The following is a 23,584-nucleotide window of genomic DNA, read 5'->3' as shown; positions in this document are numbered from 1 at the left end:
GATGCACAGCGGCAGAGTACTTAGCATGTCTGCGTTGAAGCACTAGGGCCATGGGTTAAATTCCTGACAAGGCAACATCTGTATGGAGTTTGTATGTTCCGGTACAGTTTCCATCCACACTTCAAAAACATGCTGGTAGGTCAGTTGGCTTCCTAGAAAATTGGTCATAGTTTTAGTACAGAAAAAATATGAAAAAAATCCTCCAGCTCACCTTGTCACAAGAAGGGTATGGGAATCAGCACACGGATCCTCGTGTCGGCGCACGCAAGAGATACAGCAGAAACAGGGGAGTTGGAACCAGCGCTGAGAGTGCAAATTCTGTTAAAACGGGAATCTATTTCCAAGTTTTATTTTGTCTTGGTTAAAATCGAAGCAAAGAAGCTACGAACAAAAGTTAGTGACGGGTAGGTATAGTCCAAAGTACAGAGAGAAAGAGAGGATAGGCGGTAGCTTCTTTGCTTCGATTTTAACCAAGACAAAATAAAACTTGGAAATAGATTCCCGTTTTAACAGAATTTGCACTCTCAGCGCTGGTTCCAACTCCCCTGTTTCCATAGTTTTAGTGTGTGTGTGCTTAATGCAGATTGTACATTAAAAGGCATAACTTGTATCTATTTTAACAAAGAAATCATGTTTAGTAGAGGACCAACAAACTTATGCCAACTTCTTGTGTTTCAGTCCATTTCCTTGCACTTTTCAGATGGTATTTTAGATACATATACTGTGCAATCTATGTATACTGGGATAATAAAAAGGAATATTGCAAATATATTACAAAATTAGAAGAACTAAAAAGCTACTTAACAGGTTCAGGACCGGGCTATTTTTTTCCTTCAGGACCGGACAATGTTTAGCCCTTTTCAGCACGTGTTAGTTAAACGGCTATAACTATTTTATTTGTTAGGCTAGCGACGTGATTTTTGCGATGTTTTTTTCCATAGCCAATGCAGGTTTCTTTTTGTTATCATTTTTATACACATCCTTTTTGCTATTTTCAGAATTTTTAGGCTTCAATTTTGAAAATAATAGTAAAAAAATAAGCTTTTTGCCGATTTAGCTATTTTTTTCTGGTAATAACATAATTTTACCCTAAAATAGACCTTGTATTTGAGATCGTCATTGTCTACCGTAAATTTTAATATATTACTATTTTAGGGTAATTGGCTCAGGGCTATCGTTACAACAATGATTGGCGGGAGGGGAACGTTTTATTGGGGTGGGTATTTTATGTGTATTTAGTATTCATTTTTTGTGCACTTTATTTTACTTTTATTTTTTTATTATTGTGGACTGTCCCTCAAAGGTCAGAAAAGACCTTTGGGGGACTTTATTTTTTTTACTTTCTTCTTTTACTCCTTGTTTTTCTACTTTAACTGGGGCTGCACAGCAGCCCCAGTTACAGGGGAAATCAGCCTTCTAAGGGTATGTGCACACACAAAATCAAAAACATCTGAAAATACGGAGCTGTTTTTAAGGGAAAACAGCTCCTGATTTTCTGAAGTTATTTGAGCAACTCCCGTTTTTCACTGCCTTTTTTACGGCAATTTTTGGAGCTGTTTTTCTACAGAGTCAATGAAAAACGGCTCCAAAAACGGCTGAAGAAGTGACATGCACTTCTTTTTTGCGGGTGTTTTTTTACGCGCCCGTTTTTTAAAACTGCCACGTAAAAAAAAACACCCCGTCAGAACAGAACGCAGTTTTTCTGCTTCCGATTTTTCGGCCGTTTACGGCCCGAAATACTGCCGAAAATAAGCCATGTGAACATACTATTGTCACTAAGGGTATGTTCACACGGCGGGGGTCCGTAACGGCTGAAATTACGGGGATGTTTCAGCCTGAAAACATCCCCGTAATTTTAGCCGTACCGGCATGTGCAGGCGCTTGAACGCCGCGTCAATTACGGCCGTAATTAGCGCTGCTATTCATTGGAGTCAATGAATAGCGGCTCCAATTACGGCCAAAGAAGTGACAGGTCACTTCTTCTACGCGGGCGTCTATTTACGCGCCGTCATTTGACAGCGGCGCGTAAATATACGCCTCGTGTGAACAGACAAACGTCTGCCCATTGCTTTCAATGGGCAGATGTTTGTCAGCGCTATTGAGGCGCTATTTTCGGGCGTAATTCGGGGCAAAAACGCCCGATTTACGTCCGTAAATAGGCCGTGTGAACATACCCTAATAGGGATGTGCTGGGTCTATTTAGTTATTTTGTGAACTGGCGGCAATAAACTGTGCTTTGACCCCACTGTGTGAATATACCTTTATACTGGGTCCTTTGTATTGAGGAGTCGCCTGAAAATAGCCAACCTTTCTCTGTTCACAAATTCTCACAGCTGCCAGTGATATATTGTCATACAACACATCTCTAGTTAGACCCAGCAGCAGCGTTTCACTAACGGCATCCCGGCGATCATGTGACCAGCGCTCATATTGCGTGGTCCTCCTCAGTTTCCACGTCGGTTATTCCCAATGGTGCCATTTGTCCCCTCACTATACATTTTCACCACAGAAGCACGTGAACAAACTGAGCTGTTTGAGAAATACTGCCACACCAGCCCGAAAGCCAATAATCATCCCTTTTTGCAACTTTGATAAATCGCCCCTTTTGTCCATGGCAACAATGAGTGATATGTGTACAGACAGCCTATCACACACCTTATATACCCACAAAGCCAGCCCACGACACATCACTTCCTTCATGGGCTACGCGCTGCCAACGTCGAAAGTAGGAGGTGGTCATAATAATGTCACTCAACTGTGTAGATATCTATTGCATGTAAAGTCTTTGTACAGGGTTAGAGAAACATGGCTAATTTCTTCCAGGAATAGCACCACAGCTGTAAATAGGTTCTGTCTAGTATTGCAGCTCAGCTCAATTGAAGTGAATGGGGCTCAGTTTGCAATACCAGACACAACCTCAAGACAAGTGTGTCACTGTTCATAGAAGAAAGCAGCCATGTTTTTGTTTTTTTTAAAATCCTGTACAACCTCTTTAAGCTAATGCTAGGGCATTGTAAAACAATGGTAATCAAGCCACCTATTAGACCCTTACTTGGAAACAGGACTGGCTCATCTGTAAGGAATCTTTGGTAATCCAATCCTGTCCTTGGCACTAAATATATGGGTCATGCATGCTGCTGTAATACAGCTGTGTGAATTGGCCCTTAATCAAGGTTTCTTAAGGGTAAATTCACATGGTGCAGTAAAAATAGTTTTTTTACGTGATTTTGTGCAACTGGCGGCAATAAACTGTGCTTTGACCCCACTGTGTGAATATACCTTAATACTGGGTCCCTTGTATTGAGGAATCGCCTGAAAATAGCCAACCTTTCTCTGTTCACAAATTCTCACAACTGCCAGTGATATATTGTCATATAACACATCTCTGGGTGCTTTTTGGAACCAGCTCATGACTAAATCCCTGCTTTTAACAATTAACCTAATCTTGGTACATTAGAGAAGATCTATATATAGCAATAAAGCAAATTCTTGACTAATCAACATAAGTAAAGGGCTGAAATAGAGGAAAAATTTGCACATGATACTTCCGCTGACACTTCCGCTGTTCATTGAAACTGTCACATTGTCTGTGTGATACAGTCTACATTTAGCACCTTCTTACATTTCAGAAAAGATATACAGTGAATGTGATTATTTTCAAGTTCCTGTTCAACTCAATTAACACGGACATATATAATTCAATGTGGCCGTTCACACAGCCGTTGTTTCAACGGACCGTGTGAAGGGTCTGTGAGAAAATAGGACATCCTATTTTTTCATGCCTCACGCATCCCTCCATAGACTCTAATCTATGGGGGATGCGAGACATCGCGTCCCGTAGCGCTGAGCACGGATGCACCTCGGGCATGAAAAACTACAGTTTTTCACGTCCGAGATGCGCAACGCTCGTGTGAATCCGGCCTTAGAGATGCGGTATTTCTAAATTGTATCTGACATCAATCATGTTTTTCATTTCTACAAATTAGCTTATTTCTTCTGTGGATAGAATTCCACTTGACATATTATAAAATCTGATTTTGTGGCAGCATAAAAAAAACAAGTTTGCATATTTGGTACGCTGTTACGGGATATCTTTATACCTCATTTAATCCCATCAGTGGGGCAGAAACATTCCAGTCCTTTGATGATTGGATTGTTTTTCGTGTGTTTCATGGTAAATTATTTGTCTTATCATGCGCTCCCAGGATGAATCTTCCAGCTATAAATCTATAGGATAAATATTATCTACATGTGTAACACACTCACACATTGTGTAGAGCCATACAGAGAATTTATTATTTACGTTCACTCTCAATTTCTATAAGAATTTAAAGGTTATGTACACCTTTTAAATGTTTTTATGGTTTTTGTTTAAAAAAAAAATGTCGACCAGTGTGTTTTGTGCAACTTTCTAAATACTTTTTCTTAAAAATAATTGTAACTTTTTGAGATACAGCTGCTTTGTATACTGTATTGTGCGCTGAGACCTGCATCTGTCCGGTTAGCGTCACTAACAAGTTCAGTGTCAGTGGGTCCTGCGTGTCTCTGACACACAGAATCCTCCTGTTATTGATTACATCTAAGTTATGAACTTAGATGTGATCGGTAACAGCTCGATCAAAGGTTATTAATTATATAATGAAGAGTTAGTCTGTGTATGTATCATGTTTAAACACTAATCAAATCATATCAAATCAAAGGGCCTCATTGACCCAACTTTTGCCAAAAGCGACTTTTTAAAATACATCTGGGTGGTATGCATCGGCATACCTTTTTATTTACAGTATAGTTCAGAGTAGTACACTACGCTATTCCAAACAGAGACTTTCAGTAAAAAATGGATACTGTGTGGTAGATGTTTTTTTTTTTTTTTTCATTTTCTTACAATAGGACCCTCATACGTCGCAGGTATACGTCGGGAAATACTCAAAACATAAAGTTGGAAGCATACAATGGTCTATAATGTCTTTGTATGCTGTTGTATTAACATTAGCCTCCACTGGAAAGAAAGGGCCTAGCCCAAACCCCGAAAAATAGTCCCAGACCATTATCCCTCCTCCTCCAAATATTACAGTCAGTACTACGCATTTCGTAAGGTAGCCTTCTCTTGGCATCTGCCAAACCAATATTTGTCCACAAGACTACCAGATAGTGAAACATGATTCATCACTCCAGAGGACATCTTCCCACTGCTCCAGAGGCGGCGTTCTTTACCCCACTACAGCCGACATTGTGCATGGACATCTTAGGCTTTTGTGTAGCTATTCGACCATGAAAACCCATTTCATAACGCTCCAGATACACAGTTCTTGTGCTGATTTCGCTTCCACCGGCAGTTTGGAACACTGAGGTGCGTGATGCAAAACAGGATAGACAATTTTTTTCACTTCAGAACTCAGCGTCCCTGCTCGGCTGAGCTGTTATTACTCCTAGACTATATCACTTCACTACATCTAACAGATTAGAAATTTCACGACTTGACTTGTGGCAAAGGTGGCATCATATATACGTCACTGAGCTCTCCAGTGCAAACCACACTACTACCAATGTAGGTCCATGGCTTTTTCTTGGCAGTATGCTTAATTTCATGCACTTGTTTGCAATTGGTGTGTCCACATACTTTTGGCCATATAGTGTATAAATCGACCAAATTGAGAATCTGACTCAGTTCTTAGTTTTAATACTTAAGACTGAGTACATGAATTTTATTAATATACAGAAAGGAGTATATGAATATTTAAATGCTTGAGTATTTTGTAGTTAGTGATAAGCTAAAAGTTTATATATTTTTTCCGCCAACTTACAAATTTCCAATTAAGGGGCCGTATTTACAGTATATAATACAATGGAGGTTAAAATAACTTGATACAGAATCCTATTTCAGCCTCCAATTTCTTATACAAGGGAAAAATGACTCTACAATCGGAAATCTGCTAGGCTGTGTTCACATCGGCATTATTCATTTCCATTGTTCTGCTCTGTCATAGGATCAGAACAACGAAGATAATGGCATCGATGGATCCATCACGAGTGACACCAATGGCGTTTGACGGATCCCGTTGACTATAATGGGTTCTATGAGGTTTCTGTCTTGGTGTCCGTCATTTTACCAAATAAAACTTTGCTGCTTTTTTGTCTGTCATTTTTGACCGCATCTGTGACGGAGGCTCCTAACGGTGCCTCCAATGCAGATGTGAACACAGCCTGAGTCTGCGAAAAATTGACAAATCAATTGTACGGATATGCTCATCTCTAGTTATAGGTCACCCTGTGTAAAAGTTTCTATGTAGTTTTGATTCAGGGTAGATTTGCTCTGTTGTCCAGGCTTATTTGAATATAACTCACTCGTCCATGACTCAAAAACTTGTTTCTGCAAATATTTTTGAGGTCACATAATTTTTTTACAGCTACCACCTAAGCCCACCACCAAACTCGCCTGACAACACCTTTTATCCAACTCTATTTTGTTGCTAAACTTTGCACTACGGTGCACTTTATATCTGTCTGACTGGTTCATGCCAATTTATATCCCCCCCCCCCCATTACACATACAAGTAGCCAGTCAGCTGGATAATATTGCCAATAATACATCATAATTTATTAAGTTTTCCCCTAATTGTGAAGATGGTTCCTGACTTACCCTTGTGTGCGTTCGAATGTGCATCTTTAATCCGTCATTCTTACTGAAGGCTTTGTCACAGTAAGGACACTGGTAGGGGCGCTCACCTGCAAACAAGATAAGCATCACAATTACCATATGCACCCAATGGATAGAGAACACTGCCCTGACACATCAGGAAAGCACAGCATGACTATGTCAAAGGACGCACATTCTTCCCGCTTGAGGTTCATGTTCATTTACGAAAAGAGTGAAAAAGAGAGAAGAGATCTGAGCTTTTAAAAACTTCACATAAAGAACAAAAGAACACACTGGCTACATGCTGGGCTGGATCAAAGCTCCTCTTCCCGTTGCATGATGTTTTCTAACAAGATATGAATGCATGCAGAGAAATGCTGGGCAAATATGATGGTCCAGTAAAGGAGTGAATTATGATCCATTTTGTTGTGGCTAGTATTTTTTTTTTTAATTTGCTGCATTGACACACTTCATTCTTAAGGAGTGCTAACATCTCCACACATCTGTTGAACATTTCTGCCATCTGGATTGGAAACATCACATTTAATCACTATAATCAATTTCTCCTCCTGCGCTATATTTTACTAACAATGTACATCTACATCTTATTATGAAGAAAATCATGGGTAACCGTTAACGTCACAGCATTTTTAGTTCATATAGTTTCATCTAACATACGCTGGAGAAATACGTTTCGAGTGAATATTGTTGGTGAATAGTATTTGATTAATTCAAGTCTTTAATGGAAATATTTGTACCCTCTGGTATATCTAAGTAAGAACATTTCCCTTGCGCCTTTACTTTAAAGTCTAAAATGGATTAGATAAGAAGTTCCAGGCAATACCAACAAAAATGTCAGAAGACCCGAAGAGTGGTTCAAAGCACTATTTATCCAATCTAAGGTGTTTATGTCCCACGGCTCAGATCTGGATAACCCCTGCACTGTTCGAGGCCTTGAATGTCAATTTCTGATACACACAAATTGTTGGATGGAATCTAGTGGGGTCAAGGAATGTCTGATGAAGGGAGGCATCTGGGAATTACTAATGTCAACCATGGTGATGATTTATAGTATTGTCATAAATGATTATTCATAATGAGATGAGAACAGGTCTTTGATTTCATGTCTTCATATCAATAGATCGACATGTAGGAAGTATATCAATGATAGGGTGTTGTTTCATTACTACTGTTAGTATTTTATATTAAAAGATTTACAACGCCTTTGTCCCGCCTGATTCTTCCAAATTGGTGTTGTGCATTTAGAACCCTTTATATATGGGAATACTAGAGTTGCTGTTTAAAAATTTAGACAAAACAGAAAGAAAAAAAATGTATATATTAGAACAGGAATCAGACGTGCTCATTGAGTAGTGGAAATCCTATAATACATTAGATCCAATTCCTATAGTAAGTTATAAAAGGTGCAGGCTTCCATATCGTAAGCTTATTTCTTAAAGGAACAGTGCACTCTCATACATTGTGTTAAACCTAGTGCAGGGCCAAAAGTGCGCTGCGTGACTTTTGAATCTCTATGTTTTACATCTCCCCCTCTGCCCCCGCACTAGGAAATATATTGATTTTAGCTGTGTACTATACTTTCAGCATTGCCATTAGTATTCGCATAGCGCCTGTCAGGGTGTGGACAGTGATGTGGACGGTGATTTGGGGCTGACACAATACACTAATGAAGGCAAAAATCTTGAACTCAGGAAACTAAGTAGCACGTAAATGCAATTAGGTACATTTCTTTAAAAAATGTATTTATCTATAATCACATTATTAGAAACAGCCCTGAATTGAAAAGGGTTTGACTTTGAGAAGTTACATTACTAAAATGAGATTTTGCCCTAAAATCATACAGCATAGATATTCCCACTAAAATTTTAAAATTGCACAGGATTATTTTATCATTGGAGTGGTTCCATTCATTTGAAAGGGAATTATGTAATGCTTAATTTCCTCAGTGGTGGCGCTGCAGGGAAATTAAACACCTAATGCCATGTTTCCCTACAGAGTACAACTGATTGCTGGGGGTCCCAGCAATGAGACACTTTGTCAAGGGACCCTTTAACAAGTAGGGATTGTAAAAAGTGGACAACCCTTTTAAAGTATCTGTTTAAATTTTAAGGACTGATGGATCCCATTGTTTCAATGAGATTTTAATTGATGACAAAGCACTCGAAGTTCTAATCTGTTCTTTAAAGTAAAAGTACATATGCTCTTCATTAGTTATATTATAGATAATGGGACACTAATACCTCCTATTTTTACCTCAACCTTCAGTAAATGCACAGAAAACTAGAGACTATTGCATACAATAATAGGAATAGTTGCCCTTAGCACCAATCAGATCACTCTAAAGATTGTTTTATAAATATCTCCTGTCGTTGTGCTCTAGTAGGGCATATGGATATCATAGAGGGGTGTCCTACTATAGTCAATTCATATAGAATGATCAGATGTTTCCATGTTTCCTTTGGAAACAAGAGTTGGATGAATGAGTTTTTAATCTATTCACTCACGCGGAGAGAAGACACGCGGCCCCAAGTATATGGCAGCTTTTATTTTCCTCCCACATTTGAAATAACATACTTGCGTCACCAAAGAAAAAGAGCAGAGTTCTGAGAGAGTTGGGATGATCGTCGCAACTCACTTTTGTAGAGAAACGTGCTTGGGCCATTTTGTGTACTTTAAAGGGTAAAGTTGGAAAAACAGGACTCCATGACCCAAAACAATGAGCATGTCTTTTCCAGACATCAGATGGAGGCAAGATATCGACTTCATGAGCACCGCTAGATGTCTGCTACCTGCAAAGACTCATATCTAGGATCTGCAAGGAAGTTAATTTTCCACTAAAATAAAAATATAGGTCCTTAAGTTCTGTTCTTTTGTTAATGCATTCAAAATTCTATTTAAAGGGAAACCGACGCAACACAAGGTGACCACCATCTCTCCCTGTCTCTCCTAGTGTGATGACAGCACTAAGCAATGAAAGCAGAAACTTCCTATAGAAGGCAGTGGGAAAAACATGGCAGCTAGACTTAAAAATTGAAAGATAAATTGAAAAAAAAATAATAATAAAATAGGTGGATTTACATACTTTTATAATTCTTATTACTACAACTTGTATAAAAATGATTTCTTACAGACTTCTCAGTATCTGTTTTACTAATAGATAGCATTCTGCACATTTGGTGCTAAATAAGCTCCACAATGGCAGACTGTGGGTATTTCTGACAAGCCTGTGCTTTGTTCTATCTACAGATTCAGACAGGGGTCGACAACTATGCCCATCATCTATGTGGGGTTGAACGCCCTGCTGAAATTTGGGTAGACCACTCAGTCCACCCCATTCCTAGGCTCCATCAATAATTACACTGACCATCCAGTTCCCGGGATTATGCATCTGAATTTATTATGGGAGTGTATTCTTTCAGGTATTTATATATATTACACAATTTGATCAATAATTTTATTGGGCTTTTGTGGCAAGCACTTAAGCGAATTGCAAAAAAAAATATCTTTGTTAATGTCTGATTTCTCTCAGAATGGTTAAGTGCTGTCAGATCTAATTTTTAAAGTTATATAAAGTAATTATATTTTGTAATTTTATTAATAAAATAAAAATTTGTTTAAAAAAAAGTTTTTTTTTAAATTGAATTTACATATCAGAATTTGTAGGCTGATGCAGCCCAGCAATTCCATTTTACACGCTTTAAAGGCCTATTTGACCAGGCACCTCTTAAATTCTCTTGCAAAAGATGGTTGATGGGTAATGTGAACCATGTTTCTCTAGTTCTGTGTTTATCATAAACTGAGCACTCATTTCGGGGTGTTTTCACATGCTCTTTTTTGCCTACAATTGGGATTTCAGTCACTTGTCTACTGAATTCAATGGTTTCTCTCCCACGCTACTATGTGTTTGTGATCAATTCAAGACCATCTTAAAAAAGTCTCATGTGCCTGAAAACCTACAGACAAAGAATCTGTGGGGATAAGAACTGATGATGGGCAGAAAGGATTGTCTGTGTCTTAATTAGTCTAAGTAAAGGAATAGAAGTCGGTGGTCCCTAGAACCAGACACAACAAACTGTTTTCATTACATCACCCAAAATGGATTTTAATCCAACATTGAATAAACTACTTTTCTAATGTTTACCAAATAGAGCTTTATGTACGGCATGAAGTCTGCTTTCTAGAATGCATAAAGATACAACAAATGATAAAAAAGACTATTAAAAGATTTGCCGCTACAATACTACAATAATGATGATGTTCATGATGATGATAAAAAAGGTTAATAAAACAATAAGTGTTGTTAAAAACATCAGGAAGGCCTTATGGACATGGCAGAGCCACGTGCAAACAGCGTGTACCGTGGAAGTCCCCACAGCTCTGAACCATGTAGCCAGTGGCACTTTGTCTGCCGCCGTTTAATGCTTCTGTTCTGCATTGTAAAGCCAGGACATTCACCCATAAAAGTAATGCTTCTAGGGAGAATGTATCCGATAGAGCAAGTATTAATATACAAAGACAATATATTTAAGTGGATCATATAGAAAAACAATCTTTATTAAACATAATACAATGCAGCTAACAGAAGACAATTAAAAAACACTAATGGACAGTGTCAAGTGAAGGTTCCGGCATCCATAAAATGTATCATTGATTTACTTATCCATCAATATATGGTAGGGTAGACAAAAAGCTCTTACAACAAATAATAGCAAAATACAAGTTGAGAAGTCAAAAAACTTGCCAACTTATCACCCACTTGTGCCAGGCTATGCCTAATCATAGCCTAATCACAACAATGTATCCAGATTACCCACCACACGCCATAATAGACTACTACACCACACTGTCCAAAACCCCAACGCGTTTCTAAACTGCTTCATCAGGGGTTGTTGAGACAGTGCCGGAAAACAAACATTAAACAAGGGCACAACGCATTTGCTCAACTGAGGGGGCTTTTGAGGACCAGTTAATCCAACTAAGACGAAGATTCTGTAACAGAGGATGCAAGGACAATCATATTCATCAGGGCTACACGAGAGCTAAACAGACCTCCGGAAATGACCTTCGAACTCCAAAGAAACATAATTCAGGAGTTGATTAGGTAAGTATAAACACAACTTCTCACTTGTAAAGGAGAGAGATGCGGGACATCTTTAAACGGTCCTGGCTTGTGCTACATACAGATAGGGACATTATCACTTATTTTCATGCGGCTCTTCCATCACACTCAGAAGGTCTAGTACACTTAGGTACATTCTTATTAAGAGACACTTTGTGGCCCCGCTGTCAAGATAGATCTTTGAATAAAGAGGCCCAAAATGGGAGTTGTACCCTTGTGGAAGCTGCGGTTCATGCTTTCTAATAGAGAGAACACAGGAATTGTTTTATTCTTCTGGATCACACACGTACAGAATCGTATACATAACCACATGCTGATCTACGGGAATCATGTATTTTGGAGGTTGTCCTTGCTAACTAATTTATGTTGGGTCTCACATCTCGTGAGTTGAGGGTAAGGATTTTAGAACATGTGAGAGACTAAAAATGCCATGAGAAATTGGCACAACTGAAGTCAATCCCATAAAATTTGAAGGACAGTCATGATGTGAATTGGAGAGGATTCAAATTCAGAGGAGTTTATAAGATCAGCCTAGGAGCAAGAGATGGAAAAGTGCAACGAATCCTGCCACAGTGTGAATGCAAATGGATAACTGTACTGCAATCCATAGTCTCTAGATGGCTGAATGAAATGGTGGGCTTTGCCCCATTTTTGGATTAGAATAGTCTGGTGGGGTTGAAGATCGACTTATATGGTGTTGAAATCAGTGTGTATTTTTGTGTTGGCATAAGAGTTTTTGTTGTAATGTTGATGCAAGGCTTAAAGAGGCTCTGTCACCACTAGATAAGGAGATGGGCGCTATAATGTAGGTGACAGTAATGCTTTTTATTTATATAAACAATCTATTTTTACCACTTTATTAGCGTTTTTAGATTTATGCTAATGAGTTGCTTAATGCCCAAGTGGGCATATTTTCACTTTAGACCAAGTGGGCGTTGTACAGGGGAGTGTATGACGCTGACCAATCAGCATCATGCACTCCTCTCCATTCATGTTAGATCGCTATGTGCTGTCTAAGGCTGGATTCACACGACCATGTTACGACCATGTTACGTCCGTAATGTACGGAACGTATTTCGGCTGCTAAACCCGGACCGAACACAGTGCATGGAGCCGGGCTCCTAGCATCATAGTTATGTACGATGTTAGGAGTCCCTGTCTCGCTGCAGGACAACTGTCCCGTACTGTAATCATGTTTTCAGTACGGGACAGTTGTCCTTCAGCGAGGCAGGGACTCCTAGCATCGTACATAACTATGATGCTAGGAGCCCGGCTCCCTGCACTGTGTTCGGTCCGGGACTTCCGGCCGAAATACGTTCCGTCCATTATGGATGTAACATGGTCGTGTGAATCCAGCCTTATACTTACACATTAACGATACTGAAGTGTTTAGACAGTGAATGTCCACGGAATGTCCACGGGATGTCTATTAACAATCTCTGCACTTCGTTACTCTGTCTGTGGTAGTTACAGCAGAGGACGCGTAATCTCGCGAGATTACGCGGTAAATGTCAGGTTACAGCGAGATTACGCTTCCTCTGCTGTAACTACCACAGACAGAGTAACGAAGTGCAGAGATTGTGAATAGACATCCCGTGTAATGTCTATTCACTGTCTAAACACATCAGTATTGTTAATGTGTTAGTATAAGACAGCACATAGCGATCTAAAAGGATCCCTATGCGCTGTGTAAATGAATGGAGAGGAGTGCATGATGCTGATTGGTCAGCGTCATACACTCACCTGTACAACGCCCACTTGGTCTAAAGTGAAAATACGCCCACTTGGGCATTAAGCAACTCATTAGCATAAATCTAAAAACGCTAATAAAGTGGTAAAAATAGATCGTTTATTTAAATAAAAAGCATTACTGTCACCTACATTATAGCGTCCATCTCCTTATGTAGGAGATAGGCCACTTATAATGTGGTGACAGAGCCTCTTTAAGTGGTCTCTTTTTACAGATTCAAGGTGATTTATTCAACAGTGAAATTAAGGAAATCTGTTGATATTCTTTTTCATGGACATCAACGGGGGAATTAATTAAGACTGCTTTTCATACACCCCCAACCCCCAAAAAAAAGACACACAAATACTTACCCCAGTGCTCTCCTTCTCTCCTACCCAGCTCCTCCATTCTCCTAGTGCCGCACATACAAGGACTTGAGCAGCGTCAGAACCTTATATGCGACGCAGCGCTTCAACGTCATCAGTGCTGCGTCGCATACAACGTCCTTACGCTATCCGGCATCAGGTCTTTGTATGAGCAGTGCTGGAGTGATGAGGGAGCCAGAGAGAAGAGGAGCGGTGAGTATTTTTTTTTTAGTATTATTATTTATTTAATTAAATGTGTAATCGAGGGGCAAGGTAGGGGCCCAGCGCAGGCCTCTACCTTGATATGCCCCATAGACTGAAATCTACGCCAGCTAATAGCTGGCGTCGATTTCCACTATAATTTACGACAGTTTTCCGGCGTAAATTATGATAAATTTGTCTAGCTGTGGTGAAGTGACCACGCCCCTTTCCCACTTTGCACCGCAAATTGCGATGTTTGGGCCCTTTTGCGACTTTTCTATGCCAGAAAACTGGTGTAGAAATTGTTGATAAATTACTCCCATAGTCTGTAGCATATGACTCAGTTTGGATCATGATTGGTTATGGAATTGTGTGGGGAAGTTTACAATTGTTCACTAAAGTTTTTTAAAATAAGACTTGAATATATATTTTAGCATAGTAGGACATGGTGATTTTGTATTGTTGGCAGAGGTTCAGTATATTGATGCAGCTGACTTAGGGTTCCTTTGAAGTAATTGCTTTCTAAGAACATCTATTACATTAATCTTTGTGTAATTATTTGTCTTCCCGTCCTTTATTTATATACGTTTTAACACTGATTTCATTATTATTATTATTATTTTTATTATTTGGTACACAGTCACTTTAAATATTGACATTGACACTGTTATGCTTAATTTTGTATACATAAAGTTGTGTCTGTGATGAACATACCCATCACCACATGTTACATATTTTTGCCGATTTGTTGCCCTATACATTTCAGTAATTACACTAGGAGAATCTGAACAAATCAAAAATATCATAGAGACCATATTGTTGGATACTTTTATGTGCATTATACTATGGTGACCCTTTCCCATATGGGATAGTAAAAAAATATGATGTATATGTGGGTCAATGTTCAGTGACACACGTCATCAATCATGTTTTTCACATACATTTAGTTTAGGTTAGAGTGGCATCTTATGGTATAAGTATAAAATGCACAAAAATACATGTATTACGCAAGTGTATCATGGATGTATGTGCTTATAGAATAATGAATCTTCGGATCCTATATATGCAATTACTAACTGATATGCTTGATATATGATATATGTGTATAGGAATTATGTAACAGGTTATATGGAGTATGTTCCTTTAGTGTATAATAGAGTATTTATAAATGATGTTCCATGGTATGTTATATATACCTATGTATTTATTTATATTATGTATAACCTATTAAATCCAGAGAAATCAAACAAATGTTTCTACATGTATTAAATATGGCCTTGCTGACTTGCTGTGGTGTGCGCAGGCGCTGTTGCGGCGTATTGTGTCTAACGTCACATAGCGAGAGCGTCGGCTGCATGACATGCGCAGATATGCTCTCTAGATGCTGAACGGGATGCTGCGCGAGTGTGGTGTAGTAGTCTATTATGGCGTGTTGTGGATAATCTGGATGCACTATTGTGATTAGATATAGCTTGGCCCAAGTGGGTGATATCATGTTCAGTGGTGTAACTACCGCTGTAGCAGCCGTAGCGGCTGCTACGGGGCCCGTGGCATTAGTGGGCCCGTGTCACCCGCCGGCACGGGCCCCCACCATGGCCGGGGGCTCCGCTAGCTGCCGCTATGGCTACTACAGCGCGACGCCACTAAACACTATGGCAGAGCAGGGAGCTTTCTCCACGCTATGCCATTAAAGGGGTTGTTCCTACAAAAGACAAGTATCCCCTAACCACAGGATAGGGGATACATGTGTGATCGCTGGCAGCGATAGGGAGAACGGGGGACCGAAAGTCCCCTGAAGTTCTCCATCACAAACCTCGGATTTCCGGGGTCTGTGTTGGCAGCACCGTAGAAATGAATGGAGCGCCGGTCGCGCTTGTGCGCATGCGTGACCAGCGCTCCTTTCATTTTTATTGAGCTGCGCAGACGCCGGAAGTCAGAGGTTAGTCATGGAGAACTTCGGGGGACTTTCGGTCCCCCGTTCTCCCTATCAGATCCAGCGATCAAACATGTATCCCCCTATCCTGTGGAGATCCTGTGGATAGGGGATACATGTCTTTTGTAGTACACACTATAGGTCAGATTTTTTTTGGGAGTTGGGGCTGATTGGCGTTACCTACAGGGGGGCCTGTATAGCGTTACCTACAGGGGGGCTGTATGGCGTTACCTACAGGGGGAGGCTGTATGGCACTATCTACGGGGGGGCTGTATAGCGCTATCTACAGGGGGGGCTGTATGGCGTTACCTACAGGGGGCTGTATGGCGTTACCTACAGGGGGCTGTATGGTGTTACCTACAGGAGGGGCTGTATGGCGTTACCTACAGGAGGGGCTGTATGGCGTTACCTACAGGGGGGCTGTATGGCGTTACCTACAGGGGGGCTGTATGGCGTTATCTACAGGGGGGATGTTTGGCGTTACCTACAGGAGGGGCTGTATGTCGTTATCTACAAGGGGGGGTCTGTATGGCGTTATCTACAGGGCGGCTGTATGGCATTATCTACAGGGTGGCTGTATGGTGTTATCTACAGGGCGGCTGTATGGCGTTATCTACAGGGGGCTGTATGGCGTTATCTACAGGGGGGGCTGTATGGCATTATCTACAGGGGGGCTGTATGGCGTTACCTACAGGGGGCTGTATGGCGTTACCTACAGGGGGGCTGTATGGCGTTACTTACAGGAGGGGCTGTATGGCGTTACCTACAGGGGGCTGTATGGCGTTACCTACAGGGGACTGTATGGCGTTATCTACAGGGGGATGTATAGCGTTACCTACAGGAGGGGCTGTATGCCATTATCTACAAGGGGGGTCTGTATGGCGTTATCTACAGAGGGGGCTGTATGGAATTATCTACAGGGGGCTGTATGGCGCTATCTACAGGGCGGCTGTATGGCATTATCTACAGGGCGGCTGTATGGCGTTATCTACAGGGGGGCTGTATGGCGTTATCTACAGGGGGGGCTGTATGGCATTATCTACAGGGGGCTGTATGGCGTTATCTACAGAGGGGCTGTATGGCGTTATCTACAGGGCGGTCTGTATGGCGTTATCTAAAGGGGGGGCTTTATGGCATTATCTACAGAGGGGGTGTATGGCGTTACCTACAGGGGGTCTGTATGGCGTTATCTACAGGGGGGGCTGTATAGCGTTATCTACAGGGGGGATGTATGGCGTTATCTACAGAGGGGGGGCTGTATAGCGTTATCTACAGGGGGGCTGTATGGCGTTCTCTACAGGGGCTGCATGGCGTTATCTACAGGGGGGTCTGAATGGCGTTATCTAAAGGGGGGGCTGTATGGCATTATCTACAGAGGGGGTGTATGGCGTTACCTACAGGGGGGTCTGTATGGCGTTATCTACAGGGGGGCTATATGGCATTATCTACAGAGGGAGTGTATGGCGTTCTCTAAAGGGGGACTGTATGGCGTTATCTACAGGGGGCTGTATGGCGTTATCTACAGGGGGCTGTATGGCGTTACCTACAGGGGGGCTGTATAGCGTTATCTACAGGGGGGCTGTATAGCGTTATCTACAGGGGGGCTGTATGCCGTTATCTACAGGGGGGGTTCTGTATGGTGTTATCTACAGGGGGGCTGTATGGCGTTATCTACAGGGGGGCTGTATGGCGTTATCTACAGGGGGCTGTATGGCGTTATCTACAGAGGGGGTGTATGGCGTTCGCTACGTTATGTATGGTGTTATCTACAGGGGGGCTGTATGGCGTTACCTACAGGGGGGCTGTATAGCGTTATCTACAGGGGGGCTGTATAGCGTTATCTACAGGGGGACTGTATGCCGTTATCTACAGGGGGGGTTCTGTATGGTGTTATCTACAGGGGGGCTGTATGGCGTTATCTACAGGGGGGCTGTATGGCGTTATCTACAGGGGGCTGTATGGCGTTATCTACAGAGGGGGTGTATGGCGTTCTCTACAGGGGGCTGTATGGCGTTCTCTACAGGGGGCTGTATGGCGTTATCTACAGGGGGGCTGTATGGCATTATCTACAGGGTGGCTGTAAAAAAGGCACTATCTACAAGGGGGGGTTGTGTGACACCCAAGGGAGGGGGGGCCCCAGTCAAAAGTTTGCTATGGGGCCCAGTCTTTCCTAGTTACGCCCCTGATCATGTTTGTGAGCTTTTGGACTTATCAACTTGTATGCTGCTATTATTTATTGTAAGAACTTTTTGTCTACTTATTTTTCCCACCATATATTAATGGATAAGTAAATTGATAATACATTTCATGGACGCCGGAACCTGCACTTGACATTGTCTATTTGTGTTTTTAGTAGGTGTTTTTTAATTGTCTTCTGTCAGCTGTGTTAAATTACATGCAATAAAGATATTTTTCTATACGATCCACTTGGATATATTATTTTTATATTACATTGAACTTATAATAGATATTGTAGGTTTTCTAGATAGTTTTCACGGATCCCTTGAATTTCCTCTTTGATGTTATGTGGCCTATTGTTCTTGATAGGTTAATTATACATAATACCTTTCTGTTGGTTTCTGTATGACTGTGTACCTCCCCGTAAAATGGAGTCGTGCGAAGATATAGTTTAGACATATACACTTCTGTGGGTACTAAAATGCACATACAGACAGTAAGCCCTCAACATATGCCATGCCATGCCTCTATTGTGCTGATAAAAGCACAGCATGTTGGCAAATATGACATGGAATCTGCTACATGTTTTTAGATGCTATTATTATAATTTATGTGTGTATGTGGAATATATTTGGCTTACTACCTAGCTTCTTGGCCATAACACTATGAACTCATTAACATTAACCCAAACAATTGCAGACTGTTTGCATTGAGTGGACATGCTGCACAATGCTAAAAATAGAACATAAACATTGTGTTAGAATCTGCAAAGTAAGGCTGGGTTCACACGACCCTGTTACGTCCATAATGTACGGAACGTATTTCGGCCGGAAGACCCGGACCGAACACAGTGCAGGGAGCCGGGCTCCTAGCATCATAGTTATGTACAACGCTAGGAGTCCCTGCCTCTGCGTGGAACTACTGTCCCGTACTGAAAACACGATTACAGTACGGGACAGTTGTCCTGCAGAGAGGCAGGGACTCCTAGCATCGTACATAACTATGATGCTAGGAGCCCGGCTCCCTGCACTGTGTTCGGACCGGGTCTTTCGGCCGAAATACGTTCCGTACATTACGGACGTAACATGGTCGTGTGAACCCAGCCTAAGTGTTAATTGATATATAGCAAATATTAATACAGTGTGTTTAAGATATCCAAAATTTTAATATTTCTAACAGTAATACCATAGCCAATAAACTGCTTTTGATTATCCATCTTGCATGAAAAGGACTGTAAAGCATCAAGATACCAAGCAAGTTCAACATTTTTTCCCTATATCTAACTTGCAGACAAGAAAGTGGGATGGCTCCATGCTGGGCATAAAAGGGTGATGTGAGGAGACAGAGGAAGAAAAAATATAATGGATTTAGTGTCTCACCACAGCTGACCTTAAAAGTCTTTGAAGGCTAACAAGCCTGAAAGACACTTCAGGAAAGAAAGGTTCTTCTCGCAGACGAAGAAAAGTTACCTGGTCAAAAGCCTATTAATCTTTCCAACAGTTATGTAAAATATTCTACAAAAGAGACCATGACATTGGATTCTGTGTTCTGAATTAGACATTCTACATCTTACTAGTAAATCCACATGCCATACTTCCACATATGTCTCTAGCAAATTCGAAAGATCTTCGCAAAAGCAGCATGTGTTCATATAAGAAGAAGACTCTTTAAGCTTTGTTTACCCAGTATTAACATAAACAGGGTTTGAAAGCAATGGAGAGTGATCAGATGAAATTTTTTTTCTTATTAAAGGAAAACAGGGACCACGTGTTGCTTGGGTCTGAAAACAATTATAAATGTCTTTCTGATATGAATCGCAAAGTTAATGGGGAATAATAGCCACATCTTTAACATCTTTCATCAGATGCCAGTGAGGGGAGATATGGTAACTCAATAGTTATGTGCTCCCTGTGATAAGCCTTTGCTTTGATCACCTTACATACACCCATGGTCCTTACACACTTATAGGCAAGGAGAAGTTTTTATGGATGTTACTCAACAAACATACCAGGAAATAAACAAGCATTTTAATATTTCCAGTGATCTGCAAAGCTATAAATGACATATAAATAACATACATATAAATTGTATATTGGTTTATTAATGAAAATTATGTTTCTAAACTCAAGGCGCAGATTTACTATTGGTGTTGCGCCATAATTCAGTTGCCTAAGTTACACTTTCTATTTATCAATGAAAAGGAAAATCGCTTAGTGGGAACGAGGTATAGCTTAAGATGTGCAAAATTGGAACAAAATTTTGGTGCAAAAATGTGGACTAAAATAAGCCAACCAAGAAGTGGTATAAAGCTAGACAGACGTGTCTGAAGGTGTGCCAAATTTAGCATCCAGCATAAGCCACTGTGATAAATTTGGCTAATCATAGGCAACATAAAATAAATAAATTATAAATGCAAAACATTATTTTCTATATAATCCCTGGTAAGATAATAGGCCTAATTAAACTTGTCACACTTTGGGTATTTTTTTTTTATTATGTGAAATGTATGAAATATAGAATAATAATAATAATAATAATAATAATAATAATAAAGTTACAGTAACTGCTCTTATCCCATGTATGAATTTAGGTATGTGTGTAAGAATATATTTGTAATTAATTATTCTCAAATAAGTAAACAATAAGAGGACTGAAGACAGATTTTAGGCTTACATTGCCTTTTGACAGCTTCATTAAGACTCGGTTCACAACTTCACACTAGTATCATGACTTCCATTCAGGGATGACAGATCCATTCTAGAACGGATCCCAACTAATCCTAACAGATCCTATTTGCTTTAATGGGTTCCATCGGTGTTTCGGTATTTTTCACAGCAAGAATAGTGCTGCACTATTCTTGCTGTCAAAAATAACAGAACCTCTAGTGTAAAGGATAAAATAGGCCAGGGGAAAACTCTAAGGATCCATTGCAAGTCAACGGGATCTGTCAGGATCTGTTAGAATCTGTTTCAGAATGACTGCCTAATAGCTCCGTTGTTAGCTGAAGCCATGAGATTAGTGTGAACTGAGACTTAGAGGTGATGAGTATATGTTTGTTTAATAAAGCAAACTCTGTTATTTCATAACAATGATATATACAGCATTGATAATAAGTTGTATTATTACTGAAGCATAATCATACAATAAACTACAGTTATTATGGACTGCATTTCCTGGGTTTTGTTTTGGTATCTCCAATCATAAACATATTCTCTCAAATATCAAATATACAGCTGCTGTAATGAAGGATGCAATAGTAACAGATACGGGTGTTGAATAACATGCTAGAGTAAAAGAGTAAACACTAAACAACTAGAAAATAACAAAGGAAAACAAAAACAAATAAAACATTGAAGAAAACTGGAGAAGAGAGGAGAGGGATGTTAATGTATTTATTGTTTAATAAGAATATAGTCTGAATTGAATAATTGATAGCACTATAGGTGATAATACTGCTGTATAACCCACTACTACTTGTAATAATAGCAATAATAATAAAAATCATAATACATTTTAATAAAGATATACGTAACAGCAATTTGTCATCAAGTCTGTGTGGCACTGTCTGTAAGACTAACAAGTGTTTGGCATATCATGTGTGGTACAATGTGGTTTTAGGTATTTCAAAATATTTGATTTCATAGATACTGTCATAAAAATGCATACACAGTCGATAACATCTTGGTAACTTATAGTCCCAGACAAGTGTATAATGTCAATTTTGCACACTATCTATGCTGACATAGAATTGACCTAAATTAAGTATGAAGTGTTGAGGTGGATTCATGGAAGAAATATGAGCAACAGCCCCAAAGAGCAAAACCTTTGGTGATAACATATCATATAATTTACAACTTGTCATCACTATGTACAGTATACATATGGTACACAAAGATATAGATAGACCCAAAGGACTGAAAACATTGCGTATAAGGTTTCCTATCACAGCTTGAAATGTTCATGAAACTAAATGCATAACACACATATTTTGTTTTTTGAAAAAACATAAATTGTTACAATGGGTTTTTATTCACCTATGTGAAACCTGGATCCATATTTTAAAGGAACTGACTACGCACTTCATGTTCTCAGTCTGCAACCTATTACTCATGCTGGGATACTTACTATAAGTGCTACACTGAATTGTGATTTTCTCTGTTGTTTGAAATGAAAGAAGCACATGCTAACTGGCAACAAACCTCACTCTAGACCAGGGGTGGGCAAACTTTTTGACTCGCGGGCCACAATGGGTTCTAAAATTTGACAGAGGGGCCGGGCCAGGAGCATTTGGAGGGAGTGTTTGGGCCGGATATACTAAAGCATTAAATGTAGTGTGTGCAAACCTCATAGCACAGTAAGAACACTACAACCCAATTTATTAACTGTCTTTCAAATGTGAAAAATAGCCCTTATCAGTTAATAAATTTGTCTCAAGGAATATGCAAGATATGGCATTTACATACTATTTCGCAGATACTGGGAGAAGGAAATGTAAATAGATTAAAATAACATACGCACTGTGATTTATCAAGAAAAAAGTTCTGTTGACTCTGTAAATTAGCTGCCAACCTCTGAGCAGTAGCCGCCCGTTCTTGTGTTGACTGCTTGCTAGCATAGTTTGCATACTTCGTGGCAAAGTGACGGCTGATATTGTACTCTTTGAAAACCGAAGGGCTTAATGGTGACGTGAAACGAAGTGAAAATTAAAGTGAAATAAAGAGAAATACGCGCCACATTAACCCCTTAATGACCGGGCCATTTTGCACGTTAATGACCAAGGATTATTTTTTGTTTTTCCACGGTCGCATTCCAAGAGTCGTAACTCTTTTTTTATTCCGTCGACATAGCCGTATAAGGGCTTGTTTTTTCCGGGACGAGTTGTATTTTGTAATTGTACCATTTTTAGATGCTTATAACATATTGATTAACTTTTATTAACTTTATTTTAGGAGAGAATTGAAAATAAGCAGCTATTCCAGCATTAATTTTCACGTTATAAATTTACGCCGTTTACTATGCAGCGTAAATAACATGTTACCTTTATTCTATGGGTCGGCACGATTACAGGGATACCAAATGTGTAAAGGTTTTATATGTTTTTTCTACGTTTGCACAATAAAAACCCTTTTAGAAAAAAATTACTTGTTTTTGCATCGCCGCGTTCCAAGAGGCGTAATTTTTTTATTTTTCCGTCGATGTGGCCGTACGTGGGATTGATTTTTGCGGGACAATGTGTAGTTTTCATTAGTACTATTTTGGGGTACATAGGACTTATAGATGAACTTTTATTTTATTTTTTATGGGGGGAATGGGAGAAAAGAGAGAATTTTGCCGTTGTTTTTTGCGTTTTCTTTGGACGCCGTTCATCCGGCGGTTTAATTAATGTGTTCATTTTATTGGT

The 23,584-nt window shown here is 39.9% G+C and overlaps 1 protein-coding gene across 1 annotated transcript in view; it reads right to left on the bottom strand.

Annotated features, from left to right (window-relative positions):
• The window catches only part of PRDM5 (PR/SET domain 5), a 275,353-nt gene that overhangs the window by 69,621 nt on the left and 182,148 nt on the right, over window positions 1-23,584 (bottom strand). The window contains exon 16 of the mRNA XM_075849722.1: window positions 6,641-6,726. Coding sequence (XP_075705837.1) covers window positions 6,641-6,726 — 86 coding nt within the window. The remainder of the gene's footprint in view (window positions 1-6,640; window positions 6,727-23,584) is intronic.

This window comes from Rhinoderma darwinii, chromosome 1 (genome assembly GCF_050947455.1).
Source record: "Rhinoderma darwinii isolate aRhiDar2 chromosome 1, aRhiDar2.hap1, whole genome shotgun sequence".
In the NCBI taxonomy this organism is placed as follows: domain Eukaryota; kingdom Metazoa; phylum Chordata; class Amphibia; order Anura; family Rhinodermatidae; genus Rhinoderma; species Rhinoderma darwinii.
The sequence above is the reverse complement of the archived record's forward strand: the minus strand, read 5'-3'. Positions and strand labels throughout refer to the sequence as shown.